Source organism: Scophthalmus maximus, chromosome 8, assembly GCF_022379125.1.
Source record: "Scophthalmus maximus strain ysfricsl-2021 chromosome 8, ASM2237912v1, whole genome shotgun sequence".
NCBI classification, from domain to species: Eukaryota; Metazoa; Chordata; class Actinopteri; order Pleuronectiformes; family Scophthalmidae; genus Scophthalmus; species Scophthalmus maximus.
Window position 1 is genome coordinate 12,577,951 of NC_061522.1, and position 24,604 is coordinate 12,602,554.

Here is a 24,604-nt window from a genome sequence, read left to right on the forward strand (position 1 = left end):
AAAGAGCTTATAAAAATGATACTTTATTATATACTAGCCAACATTATAGAAATGGTGAGCTGAAATCATGTGACAGAATATTAATTGATAACTGTTTTATTTATCCTTTAAGTAATATTTCATGTTAATTTAAAAAAAACAGTTCAAAGGTCCAGCTTCTCAAATGTGAGGATTTGTGGCATGCATTTCCTTTTAATAATTATAATTATTTTGAGGACTATTGTTTGGAAAAAACAAGTACTGTAAAGGTATCACTTTCATGGACTCATGGATAATTCGGACAGGCATTCTCATTTTTTTCTAACTTTTTACGAACAAAGCGATCAGTTGGTAATTTGAGAAAATATTCAGGATGTTAACTGCTCCATAATGCAAATATTCATTAGTTTACAAGTTCAAAACCTCAAGCAAATATAACAGTAAAATTATGTTTACACATTAATGCATCAGTATCAATAATCTCATGATAGAATGTAAAACAGTCACAGAAGGTTTCTTTATATTGAATATGTTTACATGTAATACTTGAAATACATTTAGTTGATTAAACTTGTATGCCTTTCCTTAAGCAACATTTTCAATGCTGACATTTTACTGTAATGGAGTATTCTTACAGAGTAATTCATACTTCAATGTTTTACAGTGTAAAAGGTAGATGGTCTTGAATAACACAAATATGCCTAAAATGTTCTATATAAGGGATTACACATAAGCAATTTCTAGTTAGTTTTAAAATATCTAAGACAGGGTTTTTGGAATTGCTTTATTTCTTCTCCATTTGAAATCGATATTTTTTTCACAGTAGCACACGGAATACATTACTTTCAGGGATACGTAATTAAAAGATCACAAAAGTAGATGATACAGTTAACAAATACGAAGCTGCCAGAAACTCGCATTGGCCATGAAGATACATTCAGCAGAACACTAATGCAAAATAAATTTCATGGTAAATCCCTCCACATCGAAGCTCTATATTTGTGTAACAGAAGCAACAATAAGCCTACATTTACCCGACACCTCCTTCTCAAGACAAATTATATACAATAAATCTGCCACGGTATTATTACTGACGCACATACACACACAAACACACACACACACACACATAGTCATTGTTTCATTCCATTATGCATCCAGGGGCACGGGACACATGGACAGACACACCAAATTGAATGCATAGAAGCATATCTGTGTCAGAACAACGCAGTCTCCTCTGTTGGAGTAGAAGGAGGTGGGCTTGATGTAGGTCCAGTCAAAGTTCCGCAGGTTCAGTGACCTCTGACAGTGCTGATCGCTGAGAGCCACCAGGGCTCGCACAAAGGCGTATTTGGCCGAGCAGCTGATGGCCGTCACCGTCCGCACCTTGTCAAAGTGCAGCAGGAAACAGGGGTCATCCTGGAGCCAGAGGACACATAGAATAGACTCAGAATGAGACAGCATTAGTAAGTAATTAACATTGCAGGGGTGTTTGAATTATTTTTTTTTAAATAAGAAATAACTTTGAGAGAAACTTGAATTAATTTCTCCATAAACTAGATGTTGTAAAAAATGAAATTAAAAAAAGTATTCACATTCAAAGTAAAGGATGCTGAGGAATCTCTGTGATTGACTGTTGGTTTTTGTCCAACCAAGATGACAGCATTATTAAAGCAGATATTTGTGGTAGTGGTGCACTGTGAAATATGTACGATGATCGGTACATCTGTGTTGTAACTCTGTTATTTCTTATGCATTCCATTTCATAAATGAAATAAAAAGAACGTTTTTATTGAGGATTCCAATGAGAGACATTTGATTTTTGTCATGTCAGATAACTAAAAAAGTCATTTGTAAAATTATAGCTTGAGATAAAATGCATTGTTTAGTAAAAGTAGACAATATTGTGTTCTATTCATCCACACCAGCAAAGTGAAAATTAGAATTAAAATTGGTTAACTACCACATCAGGGTCCCGTCCGTCAACGAGAGTCAGGTCTTGCAGGGACCACATCTCAGTCCTCCTGTAGCTGTCCTGAATGTTGGAGCGTGTAGTGAGGGAACTCTTGGATCCAGACTTAAGTGATGGCTGAGATATCTGACATCGCACTATACTTACCTGCACCACTTTGTTCTTTGCAACTGTAGAAAAATGCAAAAACATATATACATATATATATGTTGGTTTTTTTTTACAATTAAACAGGTGCAGTGCTGCACAAGGAAATTCGTCTTCAGTAGAAGCTGAACCTTTTAGATACTACTAGGTTAGTAGTACAAGGACATATTCAGCATTTCTCTTTAAAACCACAATAACATGTTGTACTATATCTACGAAAGAAAAACCCATTATTGAGATTGTTTGATATCACTAATCATTAAAACATTTACACAAGGCATCATAGTAGGAACACAGGAACAAAGTTATTTCTGCTTTTAATTTCTCGACAAGAAAGCTTTTTACCTGCGACACAAAGAAAATGTCGTCCTTGCGTCGGCTCTTCAATCTCAATAAACTCCACCAGTCTCTGTTTAGCTGGTCGGAATAAAACTCTCTGCATCTCCTCCCTCAAAAGAGACGACATCACTGGAGAGAGGAAGGGGGGGAAATCGTAGCTGGACGGTTGTTAAAAAGCCACACAAAAAACAGGAACAGTCACAAAAGAGTCACAAAAGAGTGACGAGAAGAGAAAAAGAAAAAAGAGTTGAGAAAAAGATGCTGAAGATCGTGACACTGGACGACGGTGAAACCTTGCAGTGGAGGGGAGGGAGAGAGCGATGTTTGCTCTGGTCAGACCGTGTGAAAAATGTGGATGTGTTTGAAGTGGGCTCTTACTCCTACACGCACGCGCACACACACACACACACACGCTTCACTCTGCAGCAGTCAAGTTTGATGATCCACGTTAATCTTTCATTACAGTTCTGTCCTCATACCAACCACCCGGGGAAGATATTTAGTACAAAGGGAGCAATTAAAGGCCAATCTTTTCATAATTTTATCCTTTTATTGCTTCAATTAAGATCCATTATGATGAGCCTGATATTGACCCAGGTTTCCTGCAAATATGGATTTCATTCTTGGATTTGTGTTTACTTGAGTCAGGTGTATCTGACACAAAGCAAAGATGGACACTTTGAAGTGGCCGTATGTGGATATGTGTTCCCTCACAAGAGACAGTCTCTTTCTTTCTTTCTTTCCGAGTTCTCTCTGTCTGTCCTCCACTCACTCACATATAGACATTGATTTATATAATGTGGCACGCTGCCCAATGTTTGTCTGTGATTAAACGGTTGTTTTGTGGGAAAAGGATGTCCCACAGCACTCTGCATGGTTTCCATTACCCTGTAGTAATTCAATCTCTGAGAACAGGTACAAGTGAGGTGAAGCACTTAAATGGAGGGATTTTACCAGCACATAAAGGATGCTTACACTTATTTAGTGATCATGTCTCCACAAGGCAATTTGCTACTGATAAGCAGACAGAACATAATATCACACATTTGAGCTCCAGCTCATGAGAGGCAGAACGAAAACAGCACGGGAGGACCTTTCCATCTGCAAAACCACCCAAATAACGAACCAGAACCAGAAGTATTGCATTGATTTGTTTGCAGGAAAAAAGGGTGGTTACATTGGATTTTTCACGTTTCTGAAAACAAAGATGGGTTGTTCCCCAGCTAAGTGCTTTATTGTTGTTGATAGTTTTTGTGGGTGTTCACTTGAGAGGCTTTTTGCCTCTGAGATGGAAAGATGAGCGGATGGGCAGGAAGTAGGGAGGAAATATACAAGTGTTGAATCTCATGAATAACACATGAGGTTTGTTGTACTTACTTATCATAAACCTTAACCCCAGTATGTCTGTCATGTGCATGGATTATTATATGACGGAAAAATAAGAGAAATGCCATATTTTCAATTCATGTGTGGTGGGATGCACAAGAATAAAGGCTGCAATATTTGAAATACTGTATCTGTATTCTTAAAAGAATATGCAGTTGGGATAATTTATATTCCCAGCGACTCTGCAGTTTGTGAAAACATCAAGGTGAGTGGCTATGAACATCAATCAGGAAAAAAAATTATAGCAATTATAATAGTGTTCGAAGACAATATGGTTTAAAAATAGAGACGGATGCAGGATTAAAGATGATAGACAGAAGTTGTTTGTAAGAGTAAAGTCAGAAGAGCTGGCAGCAAGGATGACAAGTAGGTCTGCGTTACTCTGGATGGCTGGATGAAGTAAAAGGAAGTTGGGGGAAAAATGAAAGGAGAACAGGATGCTGGAGAAGAGATTAAAGGGAGAAAGCAGGGAAAAAGACCATCAGGAAAGCATAAGTCGCACGTATGGAGAGACAATATGGAGAAAATATATGAGGGGGGAAATATAGCAAAGGAAGACAAAAGTAAAGAAACATTAGAACCCCTGAAAAAGAGGAGAGCAGAAGAAAAAAGATGAGACTGTGGAGAAGAATAAAGGATTTAATAATACGAATTATGCAGGAAGATGTGATGGGGGAAGAAACAATGAGATAGGAGAGAAATTAATAGTCAGGAAAAGGGGTGGAATCTTTAAAAAGCAGATAACGACTAATCCGCACAAACCAGAGGAGAAAATTATGGCAGAGAGGAGAGGGAAAGCGTGGGGGCAAACAAAGTTCACAGAGAAATAGGAGACTGAAGAGGGGAAAACGAGGCAGAAGGTGCAGTGAGAGGTTTAATGAGTCCAAGCAGGAGGAAGGAATTAATGAGGTTGGCACTTAAATAAACTAGAGGAGAGCCAGTGAACACATTGTTTTGTTGCACAACAAGCATAAGGGTGAAATGGGGATGGCATCAGTTTGCTGTTTTAATTACACCTCATTGTTTCTGCGTGTCTCATGAGATCACACGTCTGTCACATGTCATCCCCCCCTTCGAGCTGCCTGTAGGTACACTTATCTGGGTGCATCTGTGCCCACTGAAGGGGGGTAGTATATAAGGTGGCAGTCAGAGGATGATACAGAAAAAGTTGAGGTTAAGTTGGACCAGTTGCCTTCCTTTGCCTAAGCTGACGACCGCCTTTACTCGTAACTGTAATATGGTTTTGTTTTAATTTCTAAAAGAATTATTTGAGGATGAACAGCTGTCTTTTTAAAATCTTGAATGATTTAAATTGCTTGAAAATGAAGGCTGAATATTTTGAGTGCTTTCATTTTACAGGCACTATATGATTTACATGGTATTCTGTCCTCCATTAAGACAATGGACATTATAAATAGCTATCATTTCAATAATTTTATAGATTTACTGCAACCCTTACATGCCCAGACTCCAGTGTAACCTCTTTTATCTACTGTTACCTTGCATATGGGTGTTGTATTGTATGAAACACTTTGTCAACTTTTCTTTTAGGCCATCACAGGCTTCATTCACTTTTCCCTGAGTTAGGTCATCAAGGGCGTCCGTCAAGGGGGGCAAATGTAATTACTATCTCATTCCATTTCCAGGGTCAAATTGCACCATGATATAAAATTAGAGGGAACCTCGACACTGTCTAAATGTCACGTCACTGCGTGTGCAGCTCGTGATTGGATGTCGATGAAAGGGGAAACCCCTTTGCCACCGTTGAAAGGCCATCCCCACCGATGGCTGCCCGGCTCTGCTCTGCTCTGCTCTGCAGCCTGCTGGCGACCGTCCAATGTCACTTTCACGGTCGACTCTCTGCAACCTAACCCCGCCTGGCTGTTTCCCCCCTGAAATCCACAACATGGCGAATATTCACAATACACATTTGAATTCATTTCGAAAATATTTTAAAAAACCTTTTTTTTCTCTCTTTGACTTTGGACATTATGCAAATGCCTTGAAATAAAAAAAATAGGAATTAACTCGACACGTGTGGCAAATTGCCCCTCTTTCGCTTTAACTGCATGCATTTGCAGGGGAGGAGGCACAATGCATCCTCCACCGCACGAAGAACCGGGTGACACCGACAAGTGGACCTGTCCGGCAGGAGAAGCCACAGAAGCGATCACGCGGAGTCATTTCGCCTCGCGAAGATCCCCTCCGTGCTACTTACTACTGTACTTGCGAAATAGTGCGCCCTACCGTCTCCATTGCGCATGACTGTACGTCGTAATGTGAAGTAGGCCTCCTGTTTTTCTCCCCAACCCGGAGTCCTCCCGGCCCCCACCGCCCGCAACGCTCAAGTAAGTAAAACACGATGGCTGCTGTCGATTAATAGTAACGGTTGTGACCCCCCCCCCCCCCTTTTTATTCTTTAAATGTGTTTATCCAAAAGGCAGCAGCGGTCAACGGTTGTGGAATAGCACGGCCGCTGTGGTCGGTAAACGGTGTGTGTGTGTGTGTGTGTGTCTCTGTGTGTGTGTGTGTGTGTGTGTGTGTGTGTGTGTGTAGCGTGCGGAAGCGGTCGGACTGCAGAGGAGGCTTTCGGGACTGTTTCCGCACGCTCGAGGGAGAGCAAGGCCCAGTGACCCACATTCGGCGCAGCCAGTGTCTATGTGTGCGCGTGCGCGTAGCACTGTCAGTGCGTGTACGCGTGCGCGCGCGTTTGTGTGTGTGTGCGCGCGCGCGCGTTTGTGTATGTGTATGTATGTGTGTGTGTGTGTGTGTGTGTGTGTGTGTGTGTGCACACATACATCTGCCGCGAAAAATGTTTCCACCGTCGCTGGATTTGGACGCTTGTCCGCCGCCGACGCTCGTGTTGCCGTCGGACCGTCCGAGCAGCTCGCCCCGCGCGGACGCGTAGAGCCGCTCGACGCGTCGCGGTGTTCGAGGCACCGACGGTAATATTTCAACGCTTGTTTTTTTTGTTTTTTTTGTCGCCCTCCGATGTCAGCCGTAGCGTGACAGCTCTATGTGGGGAGACCGTATTCACATGCATGTAGTCCAGCTGGTCGAGGACAACGCGAGGTGCTTCTCCTTCCTTTCTTCCTTTCTCTTCTTTTCGTTTGTACCTGCCGTGGCCGCGGTGTTCGGGGTTAGCGAGTGCGGCCAGCGGCGGACGACGAGGGCAGCGAGGAGCGCTGAACATCTTGTCACACTGGCAGGTTTCAGCTAGCAAGCTTAGTTAGCCTGCGAGCTAACTGTGTGGAGCTGCTCCCTCGGTTGTATAACGAACACCTGTGGCTTGAAAAGCCTGCATGAAACGTGCCGCTGTGCCCGCGCCGGAGGACCGTGATCCGTCGACGTCGTCGGGCCGTGTTGCTAACGTCGGTGTGTATCCACGGACGATGGTGTACAGAGGCTAGTGACACTCCACTTCGTGGCCGTCTGGAGTGACACGACCGCAGGCCAGTGCCTCTCCATATAACACAACATGTGAACCTCAACTGCCATATCTCACCGATACCTGCTGCGTGCAGTGTGACAACGCAGGGTATTCGTGTGGAGGCACTGTGACCTTCCTGCCCACGGTGTCTAACGGCAGAAGCCTCTTAGACGCGGGTTCATCGAGACTCAGTGTGATCCAAGCGGTGATCTTGCGTCTGAGCTGCTCCCGGTTTTGAGAACAGCACTCGAAAAGGCTATTCACCACTCAATTTCCTTGGGACTGTTGAAATGTGCACGTCAGCTGGTTTCGATTAATCGGTTAACTGATCCGATGAAAGAAATGGAATGTCGATATTTCACGTTTTGGCCTGATGAGTGTTCTTTTGAAGATGTCTCCTTGGGCTCTGGCAAAGTGCCATTGGCTTTTTTTTCCTGCTAAATAATTGCCACATTAATAGATAATGAAAACAATGACGCAAATTAGAATCAATTAGACAATCAATCAATCAATCAATCAATCAATCAATCGAAAACTATTTTGATTATTGAATAGTTGTGTCGGTCATATGATTTCCAGCAAACAAACAACCAAACCATTCATTGGCTTTTCTGCTTTTCTTATGTTTCATATCATTATAAACGGAATCTACTTGTGTTTCTGGAAATGTTGACAGCTATTTTTCACTATTCGTGACATTTATAGACCAAACAGTTGGTTGCTCAATCAAGTAATAATAAGCAGTTTCAGAATACAAATCTAAAAGATTTGAAATGCTATTGGACAAAACAAAACAAAATTTAGATTAGTGATGGGCATTGTCTCACAATTTATTGACCAATCAGTTATAAAACCTTATGGAAGTGGGTTACAGTCCTCGTTTCCTGTTTTTAAATTAACCCATTCACGTTCCCTGCTGGCCACTAGAATTTGCATGCATGGTAAACAGTGAACACAGACAGGATTAAGTGGTATGTCTCTTAGTCCAAGGTTTTTGTGTGTTGCAGGTGAGGTGTGGCTTACACGGGAAGGTTTGTCATTGCCTGGAAGGATAGGATCTGAAACGGCTGCTTTTGCCTGCAAGGAGACATTCGAGTAAGTAACTTAAGATATATTTGATTACCACTTTTTTTAATAACCTAATCCCAGTGCTCCAAACTTGTTTCTGTAGTAGTCTTACTACTACCAATAATGTAATTATAATAACAACCTTTTTTTTCCTACACTGATATGTTATACACACTTAAAGTACTTTATGATCCAATATAAATTATGTCAATTGACACACTGTAAAACTCGTTAATAATGGTAAAATTTTCATTGGTTGATAAGTCTGAATATCTACCACAGTCGTTGGAAGCCTGTAAGGCACATAACACTTGAGGCGTGCTCCATGTAATGAAAATAAATGAACTTGATGAACTGGATGTGTAAATGCATTGTCATATTCGGCACGTGAAGTAAAAATAGCCTGGGTGACATGTCTGAGGAAATATTAGGTAAAAGGTTTTTGGAGTTTTTCTCATTCACTTTTTAGCTTGTGAAGATTTTGGCCTTGGCTGTAAAGATGATGGAAGATGGAACATTTTAAAAAGCTGCCCCCTGCATTATTATGCTCTGGTTTATCCTGCAGGTTTTGTTGACCACTATGTCTTTCCTCTGGTCTGGTGCCCTCTCGTGACCCCAATGACCTTAACACCAGTTTTGACCGTAGAGTCAGGTTTGACCCCAAAACCCTTTTTATGACCCCTGAGAAACGACGTCAACTGACCGCGTGCATAAGCTGCAGTCGGGTGAGCATTGTCTACACACATCACACTACCACATGCAGAGCTGTGTTGTGATGAACTTTGGTTGTAAAGAGTAAATCTAAATACAATATATTCAGACATATGATCTCTAACACATGCTGCAACATAGAGGTTGTATTGTTTTTCCGCCCACAACTGCGGTGCACTGTGCCAAACCATTCACTCATTCATATTTTTACTCCACTGGATTGTGACATAATCATAATGGGCACTTAAACTAATACTAAACTTGTCTTTCTATCTCTCCAGGTGGTCTTCCAAATGCCTACCTCACGCTTAAAGAGCAATTCACTCCAGCCACAGCCCTGATCAGCAGCCACCATGACATCAAGCATAGGGTATGCAGTGAAATGAACACACACGCACACACACTTTATAGGGTGCAATCTTATTAAACTGTTCTGCCATAAATTCTACGTAAGTACAATGGTGGTGAGTAAAGGTGGTTTTGACTAAGTGGCAGAGCAGTTTATTTAGACTGCTTTAGATAGCACCTAATAAAGTGGTCACTGAGGAGTTTATTGCAGTTTTCAGTTTTTCATTAAATCAAGCATATATATGTACAACATATGTGTATGTATGATATGATGTGTATATATGTGATATAGGTGTGCAAAAACCTGATGGTGTTTTATCTGTCAGTTTTTGCAAATTGAAATATTTATTGGATTATTATCAGAAATTGCAATAAACTAATCTTGAGAGAACACTGATTTTTTTGTGTGCATTTTGGGACATTTAAGTTGTCACGTTTTAAACATGTTAAATGACAGTTCCAGATCATTTCCATCAGTTACGCATCAAAGTATTTGTATTGACCTACATTAATGGAAATGTGAGCAAGAACACGCCTTGTTGCACGAAAGCACTCGTAACCTTCTTGGCAAGCAAAACACATTCCTTCTCTCTCTCTCTCTCTCTCTCTCTCTCTCTCTCTCTCTCTCTCTCTCTGTGTGTCTGCCCCACTCTTTTTTCTGTATGACCCAAAAATAAACCTGCTGCTAGCATGTAGGAATTCTCTCATTAGCCAACATCCGTCTTTAACTATTATTTACAATGCATATCTGCCTTCAAGCTGCCAACAAATGCACACGTGGGGAAACTGAAATGTCTGTAAATTCTTTTCTCTCCTCCTGTAGGGATGATTGTAGCATCTTTGATGGGTTGATGGAAGAAGATGAAAAAGACAAAGCAAAACGGTAAGAAAGCTATAGATTATAAATGTAGTATGTACTTGATATCAAGTATGATACAGTTTTTTTTATTTCTAACCTAGGTTTGTCCAGGTGGCACATGACAAAGCAGTTACATTTGCTAATTTTCAAGTCACAATATGGTCAAAAAATAGGGCAAATGCAAAACTCTTTGTAAGAAAAACAACCAAACCAATGACTTCAAACCATTTAGAATCTAATTTATCCCTCTGGTTTGGATCACAGCGTGTCCCGTAACAAGTCCGAGAAGAAACGGAGAGACCAGTTCAATGTCCTCATCAAGGAACTTGGCACGATGTTGCCTGGCAACACCAGGAAGATGGACAAGTCCACCATCCTGCAGAAAAGCATTGACTTCCTGTGTAAACACAAAGGTCAGTGTTTTGTATCATCCTCACCTTCCATCCTGTATTATGCTGAGCGCCTTGCAGGGCGGTTTTATAATTAGCTTTGTCTTTCACTCTTGTGTACCCTGTTGTCACTGCTTGTTTACTCTATTACTAGATTCAGTTGGGAACATGTTTTTATTACACACACGGTTAAACTCCTGTCAGTATGATTTACTATTTAAACCTTTGTTTAATTCTGTGTTTGAGCTACTTTCCATCTACTTCCTCTCACCTGCTGAATGCTGAAATTCCTTTATGCTGAAATATATAATTACTCAGTTACTACTCCTTGCTCTCGTTGCTGTGCATGCTAATTAACCATCAGCTTCCACTGCATTGGTGTCATCTAGTGTTCTGTTTAACTGCCTTATATAAATACATATTTGCACCATGTTGGCCCATGTAACGGCCTGCTTTGTTTTTGTGCTAAGCCATTTATTTGTCATCTGACCTCATTATGTTTTCCTCTCTTAAATGTTTCTTAAAGGACATTTATTTAATTATTTCTTAAAAGATAATTTCTTGGAACTTTCCTTCAACAGAGATCGCAGCTCAGTCGGAGTCGAGTGAGATCAGGCAGGACTGGAAGCCTCCGTTTCTTAGCAATGAAGAGTTCACTCAGCTCATGCTGGAGGTCAGAAATCTCACATTTTCTGCTGTAATCCTGGCTGTTAGGAGACAACACAACATATCCACTGTTCAGTTCTAATTCACCTCAACAAATACATACAGTATTTTTTATAGTTTAAAAGAAATCATCTATATCATTTGACAGAATGTCATCTACTTTTTTTTTCCTTTGAATCTCAATTGTAAATCTCGGTCTCCATTTTCTTTTACTTATTCCGCTACTTTAGACCAACATATCACCCCATTCTTTTTGTCTTCTTCCACAATGTTAGGCTCTGGATGGGTTCTTTATAGCAATAATGACTGATGGGAACGTCCTCTACGTGTCCGAGAGTGTCACCTCACTACTAGAACACCTACCGGTGAGTAACACTGGTGCTTTCTTTAGCCTGGTATGTATTAGTCATCAAGTCATGGTAAACAGTAGTCTGTGCTCTAAGCCTTGCTATGATTGTCTGTACTTGTACCTGCCATGTCATAAAAAAAAGCAACATAACAGTGCTGAATGAAGTTTGGTCTCTCTCCCAATTTGTATCTGTCCACAGGCGGACTTGGTGGACCAGAACATGTTAAACTTCCTGCCAGTAGGGGAACACTCCGATGTGTACAAGGCTCTGTCCACGCACCCCTCCGACCCAGAGAACCTCAGCTCCGATTTCCTGAAGAGTCAGTAACATCCAGTCACTTTTCACCAAGCTGTTTCAATACTATCCAATACTTGTATTCATTGTATTTAACTGTATTGTATGTTTGGTGGTCAAATTGGGATTTGATTCACTTTAACATTCAGTGTACTTCTGTACTGCAGGATGAACTGCTTGGGATTGTTATCTGTTTTTTTAGGTGGTTTTTTTGGACTTTAATATCCACTGAGACAGAAACAAAATGAGAAACTGAAAACCCACATTTATTCCCTGACTGTAATAAAACACATTGGATATAAGCCTGTCAAAAATTGAAATTAAAAACATTTAAATACAGTGTTAGGTTTCCATGGCTCTTAAGCTAATTTAGTTCAGTGTAAATCCTACCCTGTTTATCTTTTGTCTGTCAGGAAGCAGTTAGCTGGATATAAAATAATCATACAATAATAAAAAGAAGCTTGACAAGAGCCACGGCTAATTCTCAATGCATCAACAGGCATTAATACAAAAGTCTAAAAATATTGGCTTGTTTTTTTCTTGCATAATGCTTGGGCATCATTGTCACTGTTTTGTCTTTCTTTCTTTTCTGCTATTTAAAACATTTCTTACGGGATGCCACAACTTATTTATTATCCTGTTTGTGTTTTCTCCAGCTAAGAATCACATGGAGTTCTGCTGCCATATGCTACGTGGGGCCATTGACCCCAAAGAGCCCCCCGTTTATGAATATGTTAAATTCATCGGCAACTTCAAGTCACTCAACAACGGTGAGTCGCTTCAATGAGTTTGTAATTTTTGATCAGATAAAAATACTTGCAAGTCACTTAAAATATGTCTGTTAATATGTTCTATATATATTAGCTGTTTTGCATAAAAAGCATGTTCATGGAAAACCAGGAAAGTGTCACTAAAGTGTGTGTCCCATTTTAAAAATGAAGTTGCTACGGTATACTGTTTATTCCTTGACTGTGTTCTCTGTTGTGTAGTTCCCAATGTGACTAGGAATGGTCTGGCAGGGGTGTTGCAGCGGTCGCTACAACCTGCTTTTGATGACCAGGTGTGCTTTGTAGCCACAGTCCGACTGGCCAAACCTCAGTTTATTAAGGTACACTGCACAGACACTCATACACTTATGCGTAATCACTAATATTCCCTCTCTGTTGTTGTTTTTATGCCTCTCTGCCATCGACAGCCATAACCGGAGGCATGATATTTTTGTGTTGTCCAACTGTCCGTCCGTCCATTCATCCATCCCTCCGTCCCACTCTCATGACCTTGGGATCAAAAATCAGCTCATATAGATATTTCTGGTCAAATGTCACAAATCAAGGGCGTTTTTTGAATGCAGTTAATCTGGAATGCACCAGACGGAATTTCATTACATCCCGCACAAACATTCACTTAGACTCAAGGACCTTTTAGAATTTCTTGGTCTAAGGTCAAGTTAACTGTGACCTCACAAAACACGCTTTTAGCATCATGACCACAACATCTCCAGAAAGCCTTTTTTGGGGGGGGGGGGGGGACTAAAGAATGAATTGATGAGAATTTAGTGGTCAAAGGTCAAGGTCATTATGACCTTGCAGCACACATTTTTGGACATATCTAGAGATTTAATATGTTTACTATGACAAAATACAATTAATACCTTTTATATTAAATTCCATCAATATTTTCACTGCATTGTTTTTATATGAGTGTGGGTAGACGTGGTAGTAAACTACAGCTGGGTGGTGGAGGCAAAAAAACAGCGAGGCTGTGATTCTAGTTTGTTTTGATATTTACAGGAGATGTGTACAGTGGAGGAGCCCAATGAAGAATTCACCTCCAGGCACAGTTTAGAGTGGAAGTTCCTTTTCTTAGACCACAGGTAAAAAACGCAAACACGCACCCGCCACACGTGTTATCTCCATATTTAAACAACACCTTGTCTGGCCAATGAGGCCAATCTGAATTACAATGGACATCACATTTACATTATAGTAATTTCTTTGAGATGTGAACATTTAAGTTGCGTCAAGTACGCAATGATTGATTGCACTGCGTACCCTCAGATTTTTGTTTCATTCTTACTTCAACTGATGCCTTTTTCTTTCTTCAGAGCTCCACCAATCATAGGCTACCTTCCTTTCGAAGTTCTGGGAACATCAGGGTACGACTACTACCATGTGGACGACCTGGAGACGCTAGCAAAGTGTCACGAACACTGTGAGGGCTACTACTTATTCTCTTCTTTGTGAGAGCCTTTTTTACCTGTTGACCCTAACATGTTTGCTCTTGTCGGCCTGCGTCTCTTTCCTGCTCAGTGATGCAGTACGGTAAAGGGAAGTCATGCTACTACCGTTTCCTGACTAAAGGTCAACAGTGGATCTGGCTGCAGACACATTACTACATCACTTATCACCAGTGGAACTCTAGACCTGAGTTTATTGTCTGCACACACACAGTTGTCAGGTACTGAAGCTGAATGTCTTCTCATCTTCGCTTGTTCTTTGTTTTTGTTTTTTGTTATGATAATTTGATATTTCCACACTGTTGTTAAGAGTCTCATTATAAAATCCTCATCTTTTCTTTGTCTATGATCTGTTAACTGGTGACACAACATTTCAAAATTGTCCTAACCTATCACGTTCACCACTGTCTTGCTCCATAATTCATAAATCCCCCCCTTTTCTGTCCAAAATGCAGTTATGCAGAAGTAAGGGCAGAACAGCGCAGGGAGCTGGGTATTGAGGAGTCTCATCCAGAGGTCACTGTGGATAAGGTGAGAAATTACTAGTTAAAAGCATCTATTCTTTTCATGAATGCGTGATCCGTATTATTAGAATAAATACAAAACGATACCTTATGCAAGAAAAAGTATTGACGAATGTATACTGTATATTTTTTTTCATATGGTTGAATATTTTTGTATTTGTTGTTTAAGCCTGAGTAAGAGACAAAATCAGAATATCAATGGTGTAATTGAGCTTGGATTTAATTTTGACTGAAATCCTTTACTCCTAATATATTACTCCTATAAAATCTATAAGCTCATAAGCACTTGTATTATTTTCAACTAAAATAAAATCCCAAATCCTTCTAATGTAAACCATCTCAAACAAAATCAATGGAAGTCAATGGAATATTTGTTTCCACATTCTTTACATCCATTTACTTATGTCATTGAGTTGTTACTGCTTGTTAACTTTTCTAAGTGTATTATCTGAAACTTTCTGTTGTTTGTTAAACGATATGTCATTGTGTTGCATTACTGCATTGGTTTCCCTTTGGTTTCCGTCTTGTGTTCTCTCAGATTTAATGGATGATCTTTTGCTCATTCCACCCATCAACTCATTTACAACTGTATGCAGTCTGAATATTTCATTTAAAAGATTTGCTCTCACGTGCATTTTTATTATCTGTGTTTAGAGTCAAGACTCTGGCTCAGAGTCACAGCTGAATACATCCAGCCTCAAGGAGGCTCTGGAACGATTCGACCGCAGCCGAACACCCTCAACCTCCTCACGGAGTTCCCGGAAATCGTCATCGCATATGTCAGACAACACTTGCACTTGTAAGGACACACACACACACACCCTGCGATATCTAAAGAGGGGTCAGTAGCCCATCAGTTCTGTGTGTTCACCTCACTTTAATGGGAGGGCAGAGCTCTGCAGTAAGACATTATGATATGCTCTTCATGGTCTGAATGTGACTCTTGCTCACCGGTGATTCTCTCTCTGCAACAACAGCCTCCAAGCTACACATGGACACCGCCACGCCTCCTCGGCAGTCGCTGGCCTCCACCATGGATATGACATCACAGCGTCGCTCATCCATCAGCAGCCAGGTGAGACTTGGTCGGCCCAAAGCAGTTACAAATAGCAAACTATAACTTTATGAGTAACTCATATAAAGATGGACTCACATTCATCTAGTGCTGTTTTATAATGGAACGGGGTTAAGGAAATTCATAGATTTCTTTGGTTATAATACTGTTGATTATCTATGTATTAGCAGTCTATGAGCTCTCAGACCACAAGCCAGAGTGTGACTCCAGGCATGATCGCACAACAACAACAACAACAGCAGCAGCAGCAGCAGCAGCAGCAGCAGCAGCAGCAACAACAGCAGCAGCAGCAGCAGCAGCAACAGCAGCAGCAGCAGCAGCAACAGCAGCAGCAGCAACAACAACAACAACAACAACAACAACAACAACAACAACAGCAACAGCAGCAACAGCAGCAGCAGCAACAACAACAGCAACAACAACAACAACAGCAACAACAACTGCAGCAACAGCAGCTACAGACAAACATTCAGGTGAGAAGATAGTGCTAGACGACTATTTGGGTACTGTCATTACACACTTTGTTGTAGAGCTGAAACAATATTTGAATCAACTGATTAGGAGATACCTTAGATAATAGCTTGATTGATTTCTTAGTATTCTTTGACTGTAGACGGTAAACCTTTTAGTTTTTGAACCACTGGTTGGACAAATATAGACTATTAATACTCTCTCCACCCACAGCCAGTGATGGAGTTCTCGGCGCAGGTGAATGCCATGCAGCACCTCAAGGAACAGCTGGAGCAGAGGACCAGAATGATCCAGGCCAACATCCAAAGGCAGCAAGACGAACTCAGACACATTCAAGAGCAGCTGTCCAAGGTCCAGGGCCAGGGCATACAGGTGAGACGGACATGTGATAGCTGACAAGGAAGCAGCATTTGAAGATGTAAAATCTAACCTTTTACTACAAACATTCAGTTAATTTAGGTAAAGTCATTGTGTATTTATTAAAGCTGCAGTATGTACCGGCTGAGACTCATTAACAGCCTGGCAGCGGTGCGGAGATATTCCTCTCTCAAGTTTAAGAGTAAACCTCGTCCTTCCAACCAATCAGAGAAGGCCAAAGTCAGGGGAGGGATCCCACAACTGTAAATCGATACACCACCATGCCTCTGGTTCTACTACTAGGCTTCAAGCTAGTATTAGCTGCCGGTTGACGTCTCTGTGGCTGAGTCAAGGAGTAAAAGGCCCCAGACTCCTGCATTAGTCGAGAGAGAAAAGATGACGAGTATGTAGGTAAAGGGCCGGACGAGAGAGTTACTGCTGTTCTGTTGTGACCTTGATTTCCAGAAGTTGCAAGTCATAGCTTTAAATTTAATCCAGAGTTTAGTGCTTAAAATATGACATTTATGATGTGCACTCGTTTCTCACCATTAGAAATATTCTCTTTTTCTGTTTTTATTTCTCTCCTCCCCATATCTTTCTTTGTCTCTTACTTAGTTATGGTTGGACAGAGGAAAGACAGTTTACTGCTCATTGATCATTTATCTATTTTATAAAACTGTATGTATCAATTTATATGGATGCATGTAACGGTGTGTAAACCAGCACTCATATGTTAAAAGAAAACAAACAATATTCAAACACGAAACCAAAGAGCTACCTCGGTTAATTGAAGAGGTCTGTTGTACCAACAGCATAACTGCATACTTACCTTTTGAAAAGTCATTTTTGTTTGAAAACAATCAAGAGCTCGGCTGTGGCATTTATGTTTCCTCCCATGATGTTTTACAGATTTATAAAAATCCCTTACCTGAACAAATGTGGAACCCAACCTCTTAAAAACATCAGTCAGTGTATCGTGCTTTGTCTCTTCCTGTTGTGTTGTACCTGACTTGCCTGACCTAGATCAGGCCTAGAATCATGCATTATATATTATTTCTATTCTATTCATGGGAAACTGCAATAAAAGAGATTCACTACCTGCACGTATAGACTGGATAGAGATTTCCAGGCTAATCTTCAGTTATTGAAATAAACACACATCGAGGCTGGGTAAATGAATGTACAAAAGTAACTGTACACGCAGTCCACCGAGGGTTGACCCCTGGTGTTTTATCATGACAGATGTTGCTGCAGCAGCAGGGTGGAGCGATGAGTGTGCAGCTCCCTCAGGTCGGGTCGGTCCAACAAACGTCCTCTTTGACCAGTCAGGTCCAGCCAACGACAATTAACCCCGTCCATCCGGGAACCCAGCAGCTCACCATCCAGCAGCAGGCCCCCGCCCCCCAGCAGAGCCTGCAGCAGCAGACCAACACCCTCACACAGGTGGGACACGCACGCATGCACACACAATACACGCACACACACACACACTTTGTGCAAAGTCAAGTCAGACCCGAAATGTGTTCCTCTCATGCTCAGATAATTTAGCCACATCTGCATCTCGTAAAGGAAAAGTGGTGAATGCTAAATCCAAGGTCGTCTCAGATCAGTGATGTGGTTTGAAGTTTTGGTTTGGTCATATTTATGTGGACAATGTCGCGAGCTAAAGAAATAGTAGTGTTCTGTAGAAATGCAATGTTTTCATCTCACTCAAATGACAGGAAGCCACAGTGAATGCTGTGTGTGAAATCATGTGAGAGGCCTCACCGAATGCTCACAGGAACTATTACAGTACTTTATCAGTGTTAGCTTTGTGGCTTCAGTACAGCTTATGTGATGAAAGTGCTGGGGTTTCAACTTCAACAGGGCTGCGACTAATAATTATTTTCATCACTGATTAATCTGTCGAGGATTAATCGATTGTTTGGTCCATAAAATGTTGAAAAATATTGTTTTGGTTGGTTTTTTCTGTCATTGTCTTTCCACCATGCTCCAAATTGTTGTAGCCACAGACACCTGATTTAAATCTTTGTATATAGAGACACTGATAAGCTTAATCAGCATTAAATAAGCTTGTTGTTGGGCAAAGGCTTGAATATAGGGGATGTTCATGAATATGTAAAATCCAGCGATTTACAAATTGGAAAACTGGAGAGAACAGGTGCAATAATTCACAAAAAAATAGGTCTCTACTCAGTCGTCTCTGTTTTGTTGACATTCATGTGATTTCCTTCCCTCCTCCTCGACTTTGTCCATCTCCAGCCCCAACGTCAGCCCCAGCAATCTGTCCAGGCTCAGCCTCAAACCCAGGGCTCTGTGTCTGCTCCAATGTACAACACCATGATGATTTCCCAGCCAGGGCAGCCCAACGTGCTGCAGATCAGTACCAGCCTGCCGCAGAACAACACACCACAAGGCACGACCGTGGCCACCTTCACACAAGATCGACAGATCCGGTAAGAAAACAAGAACCAAAGCTGACACAGAGACGCAATGCTCCCCAGTAACCAGAAATCCTGGCTGAAACCAAGTTGTTTAGTTAAAGTTGAATGGTTGACTTACAGTATGATTCATGGACAATATAATGCATCTCTTTTGTTTTTTCACCTTCCGCTATTTCTTCATTTCACTCTCTCCAGGTTTCCAGCAGGGCAGCAGCTAGTGACCAAGCTTGTGACCGCTCCTATGGCATGTGGCGCTGTCATGGTGCCCACCTCCATGTTCATGGGACAGGTGGTCACCGCATACAACCCCTTTGGAGGGCAACCGGTAAGGACAAAGCCAGCCTCATGACTCCCAGAGAAACTGATAAACTGATGGTTGAAGTGTTACATAAATTCTAACTCATATTGGTGGGGAAATCTGTCCTGTTTGATGAGCACAATTCCTCTGGATATATGAATCTTATTATTATTAGAATCTTATTATATATATTTTACTGATATTGGTAGTTGAGGATTTAAAGAAGAAAATGCAAGGCTACTGTTAATAAAAAATAGAGAACAATATTCTGATCTTAAAGTTCAAAAAGAGATTAAACCAAATCACAAAGTTTTTCAGAAATGTTAAGGTTACGGTATGAAGCTGCTTCACATTTGTCAAATTTTTTAAACCAAGTCCACAGGGGCAGTGTTGTTAGATTGGTTTATACAACAGACTCTATGCCTTTTCATTCAATTTATTTCCCCCCCTGTGTTGAATATATCGTTCTCTGTTAACTTCTGTGTCATCTCAGCATGGAGGGCAGACACAGACCCTCACTCTGCAACCGGCCCAACCAACTCAAGGTCAGCCGGACGGCCAAAACCAGACAGCTGTAGTGGCTCAGAGTGGCCAACAGGGGCAGCAGCAACAACAGCAATTTCTACAGGTATGTAGTAATGTTATCTATACTTTTTATTTTGGTGTAAAATGTTGTCTTAATGTTATAGTGTGTAATGATAAAATCATTTCCGTGAACAGCATTGAAGAATTTTTAATATAAGAGAACAACGTCGTTATTGATTTTTATGGGACATTTAACTGTTTCACATTCTGATATTCTTGCACTGTTCTATCAGGGCACTCGTCTTCTTCACAGTAACCAGTCTACCCAGCTGATTCTGCAGGCAGCTTTCCCACTTCAACAGCAGGGCACGTTCACCCAGGCGACACACCAACAGCAAACACAGCAGCAGCAGCAACAACAACAACAACAGCAAAGGCAACAGCAGCAACAACAACAACAACAGCAGCAGCAGCAGCAACAATCTCACCACCAGAGGCACCAGCAGCAGCTGAAACCACAGCCCCAGAAACAGCAGAAAGCCCCTTCGTCACACAGGACTGACAGTGTCAGCAGCCAACCACAGTGAAGTCTGGAGCACAAACTGAAGCTCTCGAGGGATCGCTGCAAACATTTGTTTTGGTCGTGTGGCTGCCACAAACTTCCATTTCCCTAAAATCTTCGCCCTCCCTCCCTTCCTCCGACCGAGAGAAATGAACCATAGGAAAGAGGGACGAGTCCACAAGGAACTCGCTGAGGATTGTCACCATGGCAACAAGGACGGATTAAAATCCCCCCTTTCCCTCACCAGAGGCGGAGTTGCGAGGGAACCCCGGTCTCCGTGGAGACCCGGAAAAAAATTTCAGCGAAAACACCTTATCACCACGGTAACAGCAGACTTTTTTTGACGGTTTTTGTCGAAGTGGACTGACCTTGTACAGATTTACTGTATGATAAGAAGAAAAAGTGTAAATATCCAGTATAGCCTAACAGGAAACAGAAATGTAGTATTTTATATGATTGCATGGAAAAGAATAACTGTGTAAGCTTTTATTAGTCGCTTTTGAAAACAAATAATTTTTACTTTGTTCAAGTGTTTTCTGGTCAAAGATGGAGCAATGACATGCTCTCTAAGGCCCCCCCACCTCCCCCACAGCTCTATATAACAAAACACACACTCAAAAAAGGTCCAGAATACCGATTTAAAGTTCTGACGGTTTGTTTTAAAAAACGGTTGGGCTTGGGGTTTACCTTTTTTTTTTTTTTGTGGAAGTTGTGAAACCGAGACAATAATGGCTCTTTTTAACTTTGTAATTACACATTATGTTTGGCAAGAAATGACTACAGTTAAACTGAATTATTCGCAGGATGATCACTGTACATATAACGGGTCTAGTGATTCCAAGTGCCAATAACATAGTCGATAATGTTTTGTTTTGTTATTTCGGAGCAGACTATTCAAAGGCGTATATATTTTTCAGCAAAATATTACCCCTTAAAAATCTTAATGCGTGTGTATATAGTAGGGATTATTTTTTAACAGAGAGCCCTATACATAACAAACAGTATATCCCCCACCTTCTGAAACTTTAGCACTTGATGTGGTTGTGTACAGTAAATCACTGTCCAGACCTAGTTGTTTGTAAAATGTGGTGTGATTCTGTGAGATAATGTGTGTGCTTTTGGGAATACAATCTTTGTGTGTGTGTGTGTGTGTGTGTGCGTGCGTGCGTGCGTGCGTCCGTCCGTCCGTGCGTGCGCGCGTGTGCATGAGTGTGTTTGTTTGTCCGTCGCCCCTTGTGTCTTACAATTATTGACTTAGTAAGGGTTTGAAGTTGCTGGATGGTACTTGTATTCTCAGGAATTTGGAAAAGTTTTGCTTCTGCCTCAGTCTGGAACCAGACCAGCAAGGATAAGACAGTGATGCTGCGAAGACCAGAGGGTAGAAGTGTCACCAAGGGTGTGGTGACCGAATCAAATCTGAACCAGATTTCTTAGAGCCATCGTTGTTTTCTTTTAAGGTAGAAATCGAGAAGCGTGAAAAATATACCGGTTTTATTGTTGGGGGGGTGTTGTTGAGGTAGAGTAGAGCAGAAAACGAAAGAAACCCTTCTTCAGCTGACTTCGTTGCACCAGCGAACCTGTCTCTTGGTCTTCTGTGCAATCAGTGTTTTGTCCTTGTCTTATCTTCCTCGGCCTCAGAAACCCTCATGCAGTTCAGTTCACTCATGTCTCAGTTCACAAACAGCAGTTAAAACCAGGAAACGGGCCCGCGTCCATTTTTAATTAAAGGGAAATGGGCTCATCTCCTGTACCACAGTCGTAAGCCATATCAAACAGAAAAGCCTTGGATTGGAGGAAGTCAAGCGGTCGGCAACGGAGCATTTAGAATGTGTTGTTTTGTCTCCTCCTGTAGTTAAGACTGCGTGTGTGTGTGAATATAGTGTCTCCTCTTCTTGATCCTACTTCTTGTATCACTCAGGGGGGTTACTATTGGTTTCCCCTGGAGATAGCCAATCAGTTCTTGCGTTGCAGTATAAAGAAATAATTGTAATATTCAAGAAACTTCCTCTCTGGCTGGGCTCAGTGTTCTGAAAGCCCATGTGTGGGACAGCTCAGCTTGAATACATGTTTGTGCGAGAGAATGAATCTGTATGCATGTTAATTGTCACTGTAACCCATTATATTTTCATATGGAAGTGTGTGTGTCGTGTGTCTGTGAAGGGGGAAAGATGGATGTGAGGCAATGCAGAGCATTGGTCACCTGTCAGGCTAAGACTGTTATTGTTTTACAATGACGTACAGCTATAAAAAAAGAAGAAAAAAAACTATCACATGAACTACACATCAGACCAGTCTCGAATAGTGACCCTCAGAATAGTAAACCTTCATTTTAGATTAAATAATAATGTGTGTGACATAGCAGGGACAAATCCTCCTTTTGGGTCTTTCCACCCAAAAAAAAAGGTTCAGTGATTTTATGCTGAGGGTCTTACTGCTCAAACCAGGTCTTCCACTCATCACATGGCATATATAGATCCTCTATAGATTAGTGTGTGTTTAAAGCATCACTCTGAAGGGTAATGTTGAAAATCTTTATCGCGTGCGTCACTAATACCAAGCCCAAAGAATGTAAAGGTGTGTTCAAGAGACTCATGGATGTTGTTAACTGTTGATCATGGGGAACCGATGACAGGCTTTGCAATGAAGGACAAACGAGGGGTGTGAAAGGAGATCATGTCTCTCACTGCCGGATTCCACATACGGGATCTGGAATACAATCTTAATTTACAGGCTTTGCATTGTAAAAGAAGCTCTGAATGTTTTCACCATTACCATTTGTGTTTCTGTTTTTGCAACAATAATCTTCTGGCAGCATCTGGTTCGAGAGAAAGAAAGAAAAAAAAGAAGAGAGTTTGAGGTGTAGAATATTTGAAATGGGACGCCGCCGACAAGACAGCGAGGCCCCCCTCCACGCAGATCACCTTTCCACCACACAATTTGGTTCTAAAGAGTCCTAGTTCTAGTATGATACTGTACACATACACAAAGCTACGTACACCAGTATTCAGTGTAAAACGGTGCTATGCTCACCTGTACTGTATGTATGTATATCCCTCCCTCCTGCTCTTGAACTGTGCTCCTTTATCTACCCCAAAGTCAAATGTATTAATAATCAATATTTTGAAGCAAATGTTTGCTATTATAATCCCCCCTCTCCTCTTTGGTCATTTTGAAAAATAAAAAGAGTTGCAGATATTATATGTGACACATGTCTGCTGTAATTCTGTTGTGTTGTTTGTTTATTAGCCGCCGGGCTGTAGGGTGTGGCTCGACACAGGTTAACATCTGTCCACCACTTTGATCCGGACAGAAATATTTAGACAATCATTGGCTGAATTTGCAATACTTTTTTTTTTTTTCATTTGATTGACATCTCAAATATTTAATAGGAGCAGTATGCGAAATTGGAGAAAACTTGTTGCTCTCTTGGTTGTTGTTATGATTTTACTGCTCTGAACTCACGACCTTTGGTACTGGGAGTCTTGACGCACTAACCCACCAGGCCAAAACCACGCAGTTACAGCGCAACCCGCAAGCACGTCTCTTAAGGTGTCGGGGAGCGATGTTTACGAACTGCACTCGCAGTGTTGTGTTGTCCGCACCTATTTTTTGGTTTTCTATTTACTGAGCCGAAAACACCGATTTTTTTCTGGCCGCGCACACAAAAGCAACAGCTAATAACAACAGCTATGAGAAAATTTACAAAATTTTAATTTTATGTACATTTAAATTGACAAAACGTTTATTGCTCCACTCTACCTGTAGTTGTGGGCATGGATTCGTCAGGACTAGAATTACCACGTCTTTCTGAGTTATGATGTTCAATACTGGCCAGAAGTGTTTTTGCAGAATGTCAGTTCATCTTTGAGACCAAGAAAAACGTTTGTGCCAAATGTGCAGAAATTTTCTCCAAAGCAATCTTAAAATCAGGTTCAAGAGGCCAAAAAGAAAAAGACTGTTTTGTGCACACAGCAACCTTGAACCTTGACCTTTGACCACCAAAGTCATATTTGTTTATCCTGGCATCCAACTGCACGTCTCTGCCCTCACAGCGTTCCCAAGATGTTGCTCGTTCAGGGGAGTGTGACCGATGACCTGCAGGCACAGTGCCTCGGTCTGTGTGTGTCGGCGGTGTGGAGGCGTCAAACTGACAAAGGAACTGGACACTTTCCAC

General features: G+C 41.3%; 2 protein-coding genes across 7 annotated transcripts; one reads left to right on the plus strand and one right to left on the minus strand.

Moving 5' to 3' along the window:
* Window positions 1–78: 78 nt before the first annotated feature.
* exoc1l (exocyst complex component 1 like) lies at window positions 79–6,759 on the minus strand. 3 transcript variants are annotated; one of them, XM_035637179.2, is made up of 5 exons: window positions 6,622–6,759; window positions 2,444–5,715; window positions 2,099–2,121; window positions 1,943–2,014; window positions 79–1,398 (listed from the first exon to the last, which is right to left on the minus strand). In XM_035637179.2, the coding sequence occupies exons 2-5, from the start codon at window positions 2,562–2,564 to the stop codon at window positions 1,129–1,131; spliced, it is 486 nt and encodes a 161-aa protein (XP_035493072.1). In that variant the 5' UTR covers window positions 2,565–5,715; window positions 6,622–6,759; the 3' UTR covers window positions 79–1,128. The 3 variants fall into 3 exon arrangements, with proteins under 3 accessions (XP_035493072.1, XP_047189842.1, XP_035493071.1); XM_047333886.1 differs by having other exon boundaries at window positions 84–1,398; window positions 1,943–2,121; XM_035637178.2 differs by having other exon boundaries at window positions 84–1,398; window positions 1,943–2,121; window positions 2,444–2,566; window positions 6,622–6,742.
* On the plus strand, window positions 5,955–23,635 carry clockb (clock circadian regulator b). Of its 4 annotated transcripts, none has more exons than XM_035637172.2 (24): window positions 5,955–6,171; window positions 8,261–8,348; window positions 8,887–9,046; window positions 9,314–9,402; window positions 10,204–10,263; window positions 10,504–10,652; window positions 11,210–11,301; window positions 11,570–11,659; window positions 11,843–11,963; window positions 12,595–12,708; window positions 12,928–13,046; window positions 13,729–13,811; window positions 14,043–14,149; window positions 14,248–14,395; window positions 14,630–14,705; window positions 15,353–15,497; window positions 15,676–15,773; window positions 15,944–16,246; window positions 16,458–16,616; window positions 17,844–18,044; window positions 18,864–19,057; window positions 19,241–19,370; window positions 19,837–19,971; window positions 20,162–23,635. In XM_035637172.2, the coding sequence occupies exons 4-24, from the start codon at window positions 9,386–9,388 to the stop codon at window positions 20,453–20,455; spliced, it is 2,835 nt and encodes a 944-aa protein (XP_035493065.2). In that variant the 5' UTR covers window positions 5,955–6,171; window positions 8,261–8,348; window positions 8,887–9,046; window positions 9,314–9,385; the 3' UTR covers window positions 20,456–23,635. The 4 variants fall into 4 exon arrangements, with proteins under 4 accessions (XP_035493065.2, XP_035493062.2, XP_035493063.2 ...); XM_035637169.2 differs by having other exon boundaries at window positions 5,956–6,171; window positions 15,941–16,246; XM_035637170.2 differs by lacking the exon at window positions 5,955–6,171 and adding an exon at window positions 6,631–6,768 and having other exon boundaries at window positions 15,941–16,246.
* Window positions 23,636–24,604: the final 969 nt, after the last annotated feature.

Bases quoted from the DNA above. Each gene is read 5' to 3' on its own strand.
- exoc1l (XM_047333886.1), bottom strand. From the start codon at position 2,564: ATGTCGTCTCTTTTGAGGGAGGAGATGCAGAGAGTTTTATTCCGACCA. The intron at 2,122-2,443 runs GTAAAAAGCTTT...ATTTTTCTACAG, and splicing joins ACATTTTCTTTGTGTCGCAG to TTGCAAAGAACAAAGTGGTG. The intron at 1,399-1,942 runs GTAGTTAACCAA...CTCTGGCTCCAG, and splicing joins ACGGACGGGACCCTGATGTG to GATGACCCCTGTTTCCTGCT.
- clockb (XM_035637169.2), top strand. The intron at 14,396-14,629 runs GTACTGAAGCTG...TCCAAAATGCAG, and splicing joins TGCACACACACAGTTGTCAG to TTATGCAGAAGTAAGGGCAG. The intron at 18,045-18,863 runs GTGGGACACGCA...GTCCATCTCCAG, and splicing joins AGACCAACACCCTCACACAG to CCCCAACGTCAGCCCCAGCA.